This window comes from Etheostoma spectabile, chromosome 8, assembly GCF_008692095.1.
Source record: "Etheostoma spectabile isolate EspeVRDwgs_2016 chromosome 8, UIUC_Espe_1.0, whole genome shotgun sequence".
NCBI lineage: Eukaryota > Metazoa > Chordata > Actinopteri > Perciformes > Percidae > Etheostoma > Etheostoma spectabile.
The window spans coordinates 31,742,130-31,753,308 of record NC_045740.1 but is presented as its reverse complement, the minus strand read 5'-3'; the positions used below and the strand labels follow the sequence as shown (position 1 = coordinate 31,753,308).

The window sequence follows — 11,179 nt, the reverse complement described above, 5'->3', positions numbered from 1 at the left end:
AAAAAAAAAAATAAGTGTTTGCAACAGTTGCCATCGTTGCGTCCTCTGGTGGACAGACTATGCAACGCCCTCAATAACGGGACGTTGCAGAAGCGCCTCGGGTGGACAGACTATGCAACGCCCTCACAACAGGGACGTTGAGAGCGGTCCTCTGGTGGACAGACTATGCAACGCCATCACTAACAGAGCGTCCTCGGTGGACAGACTATGCAACGCCATCACTAACAGGGCGTCCTCTGGTGGACAGACTAGCAAGCCATCACTAACAGGGCGCTGTAGAGCGTCCTTGGTGGACAGACTATGCAACGCCATCATAACAGGGACGTTGTAGAGCGTCCTCGGAGGACAGACTATGCAACGCCATCACTAACGGGACTTTGTAGAGCGTCCTCTGGGAGACGAATGCGACGCCATCACTAACAGGGACGTTGTTAGAGCGTCCTTGGTGGACAGAATATGCAACGCCATCACTAAGGGGACGTTGTAGAGCATCCTCTGGTGGACAGACTATGCAACGCCATCACTAACAGGGACGTTGTAGAGCGTCCTCTGGTGGAAAGACTATGCAACGCCATCACTAACAGAGCGTCTCTGGTGGACAGACTATGCACCCATCACTAACAGCCTTGAGCGTCCTCTGGTGGCAGACTATGCAACGCCATCACTAACAGGGACGCTTGTAGAGCGTCCTTGGTGGACAGACTATGCAACGCCATCACTAACAGGGACGTTGTAGAGGTCCTCTGGAGGACAGACTATGCAACGCCATCACTAACGGGACTTGTAGAGGTCTTGGGGGACAGACTATGCAGACGCCATCACTAACAGGGACGTTGTAGAGCGTCCTCTGGTGGACAGACTATGCAACGCCATCACTAAGGAGGACGTTGTAGAGCTCCTCTGGTGGACAGACTATGCAACGCCATCACTAACAGGGAGTTGTAGAGCGTCCTCTGGTGGACAGACTATGCAACGCCATCACTAACGGGACGTTGTAGAGCGTCCTCTGGTGGACAGACTATGCAACGCCATCACTAACAGGGACGTTGTAGAGCGTCCTTGGTGGACAGACTATGCAACGCATCACTAACGGGGACGTTGAGAGCGTCCTCGGAGGCAGACTATGCAACGCCATCACTAACGGGAGTTGAGGTCCTCTGGTGGACAGACTATGCAACGCCATCACTAACAGAGCGTCCTCTGGTGGACGACTATGCAACGCCATCACTAACAGAGACGTCCTCTGGTGGACAGACTATGCAACGCCATCACTAACAGGGACGCTGTAGAGTGTCTTTGGTGGACAGACTATGCAACGCCATCACTAACAGGGACGTTGTAGAGGTCCTCTGGTGGGACAGACTATGCAACGCCATCACTAACAGGACAGTGTAGAGCGTCCTCTGGAGGACAGACTATGCGACCCATCACTAACGGGACGTTGTAGAGCATCCTCTGGTGGACAGACTATGCAACGCCACACTAACAGGGCGCTGTAGAGCGTCCTCTGGGGGACAGACTATGCACGCCATCACTAACAGGGACGTTGAGAGCTCCTCTGGAGGACAGACTATGCAACGCCATCACTAACAGGGACCTGTAGAGCGTCCTCTGGGGACAGACTATGCAACGCCATCACTAACAGGACGCTGTAGAGCGTCCTCTGGTGACAGACTATGCAACGCCATCACTAAAAGGGACGCTGTAGAGCGTCCTCTGGGGCGAGACTATGCACGCCATCACTAACAGGGACGTTGTAGAGCATCCTCTGGTGGACAGACTATGCAACGCCATCACTAACAGGGACGCTGTAGAGCGTCCTACTGGGGGACAGACTATGCAACGCCATCACTAACAGGGACGTTGTAGAGCATCCTCTGGAGGACAGACTATGCAACGCCATCACTAACAGGGACACTGTAGAGCGTCCTCTGGGGGACAGACTATGCAACGCCATCACTAACAGGGACGCTGTAGAGCGTCCTCTGGTATTATATCACTGTCGTTACAATGTTGAGAGTTCAGTCTGGTGTCCAGTTTGGTTAAAATCTGTGAGAAATTTTCACAGTTTTGCAACAAACTCTGCGTTTCAACTTCATTCTATGTGTAATAAAAGTTCAAATATATGTAGTATTTGGTGACACCTATATGTAGTATTTGGTGACACCTACTGGACAAATAGAAAAATGTGGTATTTGAGAAAATATATGGGAATTTGGTGGAATAAACTAAGCTTTTATCAAGAATTATAAGTAATAAATAAGTCACCTTAAATTTAAATCTTGGTGCAGCCTCTGGCTTAGCCAGCAGAGTGGGAGCCCCATGTAGGCTGAGTCCTGTGAACATGTGGAAGTGGACCGGGATGTTTTCTAGTTTAATTAAGACAGCAAAGGTACTTGGGTTTTATTTATTTACTCTGGACAAGCTTAAAATATTCAGTGAACATGGATCAACATGGTTAACAAATTTAAAACTGTTTACTCAGTGCTTCACACATACTGTATAAAATACGTAACTATTGGAGGAGGTTGTAATATCTGACGAGGTGGGGGGGGCTTCAACATTTTAGGCCAAGGACCCCATAGCTAAAAGAGTGACAGAGCTGGGACACCCTACTACACACATATATATATACACACACATATATATATACACATATATATACATATAGTTGCAAATTACACTGGGCCAGATGGATGAAAATGAATGGATCAATTTGCAAACATCATGTTTTAATGTTAAACACGTCAATGCATGTGGAAGGCACAGTGTCCTTAACTTAACTGGATCTGCGGATGGCCCCCTTACTTAGTAAGCATATCATCAACGTTGTGTGAATTAAATGTTTTTGTTTTGCTTGTTTTTTAAATGAAATTTGAATGAATTCTTTTCTTAAAATAAGACGATCTTTGCTAATAATATGTTGGATTCATGTTCATGTCTATTTTCAGACATATTCTTATTTTAACAACAGCAAAAAAACAAGTCTGAGGACCCCCAGGGATCACAGACCCCCTGTTGAAGATCTCTGGCCTATCAACACATGGACCCTAAAGTGGAGTGACCGTGGTCTGATTGGAGGTTCCTGGCGTGTCTGTTGTCTTTGGAACGAGATATTTCACGGCCCAGTGCAGCAAGGACTCTGCGACTGTGAACTGACTGAAATCCTGCAGATTGGCTCCTGACACTTGGTAAGAGTAAGTGAACAGCCTGCCGTCGCTGTGAACAGTGGCCCTCCTTCTGAAGACAGCCCCGACACTTAGACCCTGTTGGTGACTGCTGCCCTCTTTGGCCCCGGAGTCTGCCTGAGTGTCAAAGAGCCAAGACGGAGGGCTTCCACTGATCTCCTCCTCCACTGTGGGCTCACTACTCTTTCTCTTTGCCTTCCTATATTTTCCCTTAACAGTCACCTCAGGGTCTTTTCCCAGAGTCTGGCCTTCTTGGTCCCCAGCTGGAAGACGCTGCTGTGCTGTGCCGGTGTGGGGCTCGCCTGTGGAGGGCCACAGGGTTGACGGTCTGAGGAAGGGCTCTGTCGGACTGGCAGAAGGTGAGGTTACAGAAGCAGCAGTGGTGGGGACGCTTGCTGAGTGAGGCAGCTTCTGGTACGGCGGGAGGGAGCTGTGCTGCCCTTTGCTGGACTCTGATGTCTGCCAGATGTCTTCTTTCGAGCTGTGGACAGGAAGTTGCGTGCTGGTTGGGATCACAGAATGAGCAGACTTGAATGCGGTAGCAGTGGGATTGTGCAGTGACTGGGTTGGTGTTGCTTCTGGGGAGGCATCAGAGGATGATAAGGTGTCAAATGGGGGAGGAAAAATGTCCCATGGGTTGGATAAAGTCTTGGTGTCACTATCAATAATGACTGGGATCATGTCCTCATGTAGCATGATGCTGTCCTCCTCAGGAGGGGAATTCTCATTGGCGTCTGGATCTCTGTCTACAAATGCTGGCTTGGCTATTCGCCACTCTCCATCATCAACAGAAAGCTGCATGGTCTCTGTAGGTTTGCCAATTTGAAGTGAATCTCTCTTTCTGTCCTCAGAGACAGCAGAATGTCCACTTGTTGTCCTGCTTTCAACATTCGGTGGCGTTTGCAGCTGCTGAGCGTCTTCCTCCGGGATGAGGAGACACTTTATGGGGACTTTGAAACATTTGAGTCCCTTATATCTGACCCTGTCAACACCCCAGCTCGTGGCAGTGGACATGTCCGGGTGGATAAGCGTGGAGGTGGAGGGCTGCTGGCTCACCCCCAGCCTCTCCTGGACGTCCTCCAGCACCGCCTGCAGACAGTCATGCTGCCACTCCCCCAGCAGCTCGGACAGATCAAAACCACACAGGCTCTTCTGAGAGTCCTGTGTCTCCTGACCCAGCAGGGCCCTCCATGTCTTGCAGATCTTCAGCCTGATGGAGGCCTGTGTTGTGCTGCAGGGGGTGTTGTCTTTAAGTGGACCAGCTGCGGTTGTAGCCAGCTCTCCAACTGATAAGTAGAACCTGCATTTAGTCTGTTCCAGGGCCATGTGAAACTGCAGCCGGTAGTCCTGGATGCACACCGTGCTGTTGACCAGGCTGGTGAAACACTCGCGGTCCTCATGGTCCTGGAGATGTTCCCAGGCGGACGCCGTGAGGATGGCAGGGATCTGGAGCACCCCGTCGGATAGAAAGAGCAGCCCTGTGGGGCCCTCAGAGCCCTGAGCCTGGGACTGAGACATCTGACCCACCCCGATGACATGAGCCTTCAGCCGCCCGCTGCTGCTCCCCCCCGGACCGCCATGGCTCAGGATGAGGCGCTCTATCCACGGAGACAGTCTGCTCCGAGCAGCTCGACGCATTATTGTAGTTTCAAACTGTCTGTCTCCAGTTATGTTCCGTCAGGCAACATGTAGCAGGCTCACTGGTTCCTACATCACAGCATCGCCACAAAAGACAACACGTTACCACACAGGAGCCGTCATGCGATAGTAATGTGTTGGTTTGATACGACATTCTGATTTAATTGTAGGAAGAAATTTGAACTCAAACGCTTAAAACTGCCAGGACTGGTAACGTTACTTTACTGACTGATCTGACCCGCTACGGGCAGTATTACAGCGATGTTGCATTATTCTCCCGTAGCTAGCTTAGCTTAGCATAGCATAATAAGAGCCTATCATACACACGTAGTCAGCACTGTTACGTTTATTATCCTGGGCAAAGCATAACACCATCATACCTTAGACGTTTGGCCAAAGTTATGGCGGCGACAATCGTTTCAAGTTACCGAGAGAGAACAGTGGTACTCGAATGAAGGCGAGTTTTCCTTCAAATTAAAAGCACAAATGTTAGTCAATGTAGTGGAAGTACTATTGCATAGACCAGTAGGCCCATGGCCATAAATATATGGCGAAAATAAATAAGGTGAAAAACATGTTTACCAATGCATTATTACATATTCATTTAATTTAGCTCATTTGTATTGCAAAACCAATATACCAACATCGTTGATTTAAAAGGTTTTATTCACACCGGAAATACGGTTTGGTGTCATTCACGTTGGCTTTGTGGCCCCGTTCCGATTCTTTATCTTTCGTATTTCATACATCCATTTCCAAATCCAGACAATGACCCAGCGAGAAAGTTTTATTTATCTTTTTTTGAAAATGCATGTTTTACAAAGTCTATATCTGTATCTGTTACACAAATATTTTATCCGCAATTGTGTCGGTTCACAGGTTGCTATTAAAGTATTGGAACTTCAATTTGAAACGCTTTCCGCCTAGCTGATGCTGCATTCAGGTACCAGATGAATTCTACAAGCCAAATAAAAGGCGTGTTCTTTCTTACTTGTTTAAAGATATATTTAACTAATCGGTTATCTTTGGCCTAAGAATGGCAGCTTATGTGAATATGTATGTTTATCGTTAATCTTAGATCAATAGCTCATATAATTATACATATAAATATATAAACAGGAGTCACATATTTACCACATTTCCTTTGACGATGAATGCAGCATAATACAAATGTCTTCACGTCCATTTACAACATTCTCGCCTGGAGTGATTCATGTTGTCTTAAATGCAGGAAGGTGAAGTCTGTGAAAAAGACAAGCGCATTTCGTAGTCTCAAGGTAAGACACTTAGACAGTCTGAACTGGAATTAACAAAAAGAAGAAAAAAAACATGACATAACAAGTTTGAACCATTGGAAACACATGACGTTACAGTGCAGGCTCGAGCCTTGTAGCTTTCTCCCGTTAGCTAGCTAGCTAGTCATTCGGCTAACCAAATGAGAGTCGGCTGCTTTAGTTCCCTCTCCGCTGCTACCCTGGAAGTCATTTTGAAACATGGTATCGTCAGACATGTTTATGGACATGTCTCTTGTTTCGCTACTAGCCTAGTCTAGCCTTTACGTGCCATGTTCACCAGCAGCTTTGTAAACTCAACGTTCATTTCAAAGCATGCCCCCCCCCCCACTAGCCCAGTAATGTACTGAACAATATAGCGTTACAGTTACATTTGTTTGGATTTTGTTGTCACATCTCGCCACTGTGGTGTTAACCTTTGTTAAAGCCATTTCTTTCTATTGAAACAAGTGCTGTGTTGTTAATAGAGTGCAAGGCTAACCAAAATGTCTGTTGTTCATTTGTTTGAAGGGAAGCCTGGACATGCCCGATTCTGTATCAACTGAAACCGGTTCCAAGGTTTCGGACCCACAACATTCTCAGAAACTCCTCCGGGTCCTTCGCACCTTCTGGCAGGAGAAAAGTTTCCACGATGCGCTGCTGGTGGTTGATGGAGAGGAGCTACCTGTCCAGAAGAACATCCTGGCTGCTGCCAGCCCGTATATCAGGTCTGCTCATGCTCTTTATCAATCTCGCAGTCATTCACGCTAGCCCAGATATGATCATACCTTTTTGATTGGATGAATCCCTTTTTTGTATCACAACATTTTTGGCCAAATGAATCAATATCTATATTTGTACATCTATCTATATTGTAAGGTTGACTGGTGCTTTCACAGAATAGTAACACAACGAGAGTTTTGATCAATATTCTCCAATAATGTGGAATCAATGAATAATTTAGTAAAGGCAAATAATAAGAGAGGCAGCTAGTAAGTCTGGTAACTTCATAAAATGACATCACTTTACTGTAATGCAGCCTTTAAAACCAGGAAAAAAAAATCATATCACAGTATAAGGATATCCAATTTTTTAAGCCAGTATCTAGACTCATATATCGATATATTTGCCAGCATTACTGTATTGTCATTGTATGTTCACATACAACAGAATTTTTCCTGTCTCTCATAAAAGAAAACTGTTCCCATTCACTGTGCTCAAACACACACTCACCTACGCACACATTAAGATACAAAAATAGCTGTTTAAAAAAAAAAAAGAAGAAAGAAGATAAAATATGATTGTCTTTGCCTGGTTTTTACAATATTATAGCACTAGGGTGCATCTCCTGTCCCAATGGCGATGATACAGCTGAGCTGGGAATAATAGAAGTATATCAGGTTTCTAGTATAAATGTTTTGTAAATATTCATTTCTGTTAATGGTTTCCTGGTAGGACCAAGCTGAACTACAATCCCCCAAAGGATGATGGGTCTACATACAGAATTGAGCTGCAGGGCGTCTCCATGGCCATCATGAAACAGATCCTGGACTATATCTTCAGTGGGGAAGTAAGTGCGGAGCATTTAAAACAACAAAGTGACATGCTTATGTTTTTAGGTGTTGTACAACATATCAATTATTTATCATCATCCCGGTATTAGCTTGCACAATGAACAAATTGTGAAAGGCTGCAACCTACTGCAAAAGACACTCAGAGATTTTTATGTGTTAGTTGAAGAAAACTGTCATTCTTTTTTCAGTTGCCCCTTTAGTAGTCAATTCAATGTTTAATTTGTTTAATAAAATATTTTTAAAAATGATTTTCTTTCATTTGTTGTAAATTAAACAAGCAATTTGTAGTACTTCAGTAAAATACCCAAACAGCAGGAATGTAGAACTGCGTACACTTTAATATCTGTTTATTTTTTATTTTACCAGGAATATTGCCATTGAGATTCAGTCTCTTTTACAAAGGAGTCCTGGCCAAGACAGCAGCATAAAAAGTTTCAACATAAAAACAAACAACAGATTTAAAGCAAATGACATCAAATAGCCAATGATCAGAGTTCAGTAACAGGACGTGTGCGTTCAGTGGTTAGAAAGTCCTTAATCCTGTTTTTAAAATCCTCCATGCTAATAAAATAATCTAGATTCTAGTGACTTTGTAGCTCACACCAAGATGATGGAACAAAACCTAGGTGGCACTTTCACCAAACGCATTGCAATTTATTACTAGTAATATCATTATCGGGGTATTAAAAAACCTTATCTAATAATATATTTCCTCATATTGTTTCAGAAACAGCTACATGTTACATATTTATTAAAGTTATTTCTGCAGAAAACAAAAGCAGCAGTTTGTTAAAAACAACGAGCCGGCTCTGTGACAGTGAATGCATCGTTGTGGAGGCTTGTTTCTTTCATGAAGAGTTCAGTGGGACACCTGAACGCATTGTAGGACATGAAAATACGAGAACGTGTTTAAAAAAAAATCTGAATTTAGTTTAATTCAATTTCTCTGCTCGTTGGAACAGTGGAAAGATGAACTAAGACGGCTTTTGGTAGTTTTATTTAGTTTCTCTCCACTTTGAATGAAGTGTGTTTTACGATGATAAAAGCAGTGATTATTTCCATGGAGTCTGGTGGGTTTGGTGATGGTGAAGTCGGGGCTGTTTCATGTTAAACTAAAAGGATCCTACTCTTTAACTAAAAGGTCTATCTTTGTAGGGATCCATCCCATAATGTTGTCACACACTTAGAATAATAATCTGAGTCTGTCAGCAGCAGCAACACAACTTCTAGTGGACGCTGACAGATGCTGAACATCTGTCCTGTAGGGTAACATTACAGCTTGTTTCTCCCTGATGCTGAACATCTGTCCTGTAGGGTAACATTACAGCTTGTTTCTCCCTGATGATGAACATCTGTCCTGTAGGGTAACTTACAGCTTGTTTTCTACCTGATATGAACATCTGTCCTGTAGGGTAACATTACAACTTGTTTCTCCCTGATGATGAACATCTGTCCTGTAGGGTAACATTACAGCTTTTTTCTCCCTGATGATGAACATCTGCCTGTAGGGTAACATTACAGCTTGTTTCTACCTGATGATGAACATCTGTCCTGTAGGGTAACATTACAGCTTGTTTCTTGTTTAATACCAGACCAGTTTCAGAGATTGTCGTGACATACACACACACACACACACACATATATATATATATATATATATATATATATATATATATATATATATAAACAAACAAACCAGAATACTAAAAATTGTAGCGCTGTTAACAAAATGCCATATACATGAGATCAGCAAACGAGACATTTGAGTATACAAGTACAGAGATGGGTTAGTTCTGGGCCAGAGAAAACAGATATAATGAAAACATGAGTAGGTCCATCCATGAATGGGTAAGAGAGCCTTTCTTGCCTATCCTAATAAAATGTTGTGGATGACCATTTGGCCTTTCCTTCACACACAGATCAGTTTGAGTGAAGAGACCATCCAGGACATGGTACAGGCATCTGACATGCTCCTCATGTCAGACCTGAAGTCCCTGTGCTGCCAGTTCTTACAGAGCTGCATCACCGCAGAGAACTGCATCGGCATCCGGCTCTTCTCTCTGCACTACTGCCTCTACCACGTCCACTACGCCGCCACTGAGTTCTTGCAGACACATTTCAGTGACGTGGCGCGCACTGAGGAGTTTAGGGAGTTGCCCCCGGACCGGCTCTGCGAGCTGCTGGCCATGGAGAAGCTAAACGTGGGCAACGAAAAGCACGTGCTGGAGGCGGTGGTGCGATGGTTTGCCCATGACTCCGAGGATCGCAGGGTGGGTGATGCTTACTGCAGGTTAAGAGTGGAGATAGGAGGTTATGAAAATGTAAAAGGGTAATGTTTTGACATTTTCTGACCAACAGCTGGTTTGAAAAATTATACCATTATACATTACATCAGTAATGAGTAAAGTTAATTTATTCAAGTGCCGACCAGGCTGTTGGCTTTCCCTTGTATAGTTCCCTAGTCCAAACTTTTTATTTAATAAGTTGGTTTGTATTATCTTTTATGGAAGGTAAGCTTTGAAATTTATGTGGTACAAAAAAACCAAAGAGTTCTAGCTTCCCATATCTGTAACATTACAATGAATGGAAGTCACAAAGTGGCTTTGGCCTTTAATGAACACTAGTTGAAGATATATTTCTGAATAGCCTCTGGTGGGGAAAAAGGGAATTTATTTGTCTCTAAGTGCCGCAAGCTTGTTTGTTTCATAAACCAAAAAGTGAGTCTTGTGTCTGTATTTGCAGGTACACATGAAGGAAGTGATGTCTGCAGTATGGCTGCAGGGCCTGGATGTGAGCTACCTGAGAGAGCAAGTAGGGAAACCGTAAAATGCTGTCCACATTTAAATGTATGCTTATATTATTATTATATTAGGGAGTAACAACACAAGCCATGTGATGATGGGAATTTCCAGTCAAAGGGATTCACAATGTTTCACATTACCTTAAATTTAATAAGTAATGAAGCCCAGATGGGGAAAGGACTGAGACATGTCTTGGTGGGTGACAGAGGCACAGTCCTTGTTTGTTTTAATATTTATGCATATCATGGCTTTGCTGAAGGTGCCATTGTTCTGTACATGGAATACTGTCATATCATTTGCTCTGTTTTTTTAGAGGGTATGGTACAAAAGAGGTTAAGAGAGAGATTTTGTTGTGGGAGGGGGGGGGGGGGGGGGGGGGGGGGGTTCTTTTGGCATAACTTAATAGCTAACCTCATGGTGTGCTGCATGGTATCCCATCAGGCCATGGGAGAGCCTCTGATGAGGGAGGTGATCACAGAGTACTGTCAGCAGGTGCTGGTGGATGGCCAGCTGCAGGGTGAGGCTCTGCTCGCTGCCTTCAAACCCCGAGGCTACTCGGAGTGTATTGTTATTGCCGGAGGAGAGGATCGCAAGTGAGTCATTGTCCACCGTCTTTATCTTGTATCATTTTCATCCTATATGGACTTCATTGAATTATCACCAGCATTACTATTGTCATGAACTTTGATTTTCCACTTCACTCCGCA

The 11,179-nt window shown here is 44.4% G+C and overlaps 2 protein-coding genes across 4 annotated transcripts in view; one reads left to right on the top strand and one right to left on the bottom strand.

Annotated features, from left to right (window-relative positions):
* Nucleotides 1-2,668: 2,668 nt before the first annotated feature.
* Nucleotides 2,669-5,267, bottom strand: LOC116693406 (uncharacterized). Its single transcript, XM_032522355.1, has 2 exons — nucleotides 5,207-5,267; nucleotides 2,669-4,895 (listed from the first exon to the last, which is right to left on the bottom strand). Exon 2 carries the CDS (start codon nucleotides 4,824-4,826, stop codon nucleotides 3,051-3,053), a length of 1,776 nt encoding a protein of 591 aa, XP_032378246.1. The 5' UTR covers nucleotides 4,827-4,895; nucleotides 5,207-5,267; the 3' UTR covers nucleotides 2,669-3,050.
* Nucleotides 5,268-5,816: 549 nt separating this feature from the next.
* The window catches only part of LOC116693399 (gigaxonin-like), a 39,867-nt gene continuing 34,504 nt past the window's right edge, over nucleotides 5,817-11,179 (top strand). For all 3 annotated transcript variants that reach the window (XR_004332916.1, XM_032522345.1, XM_032522344.1), the window contains exons 1-6: nucleotides 5,817-6,103; nucleotides 6,629-6,825; nucleotides 7,553-7,667; nucleotides 9,591-9,941; nucleotides 10,414-10,482; nucleotides 10,914-11,065. Coding sequence is in view for 2 of the 3 variants with exons in the window: in XM_032522345.1 (XP_032378236.1) it covers nucleotides 5,981-6,103; nucleotides 6,629-6,825; nucleotides 7,553-7,667; nucleotides 9,591-9,941; nucleotides 10,414-10,482; nucleotides 10,914-11,065 (1,007 nt within the window). In the remaining variant the exon portion in view is untranslated. The remainder of the gene's footprint in view (nucleotides 6,104-6,628; nucleotides 6,826-7,552; nucleotides 7,668-9,590; nucleotides 9,942-10,413; nucleotides 10,483-10,913; nucleotides 11,066-11,179) is intronic.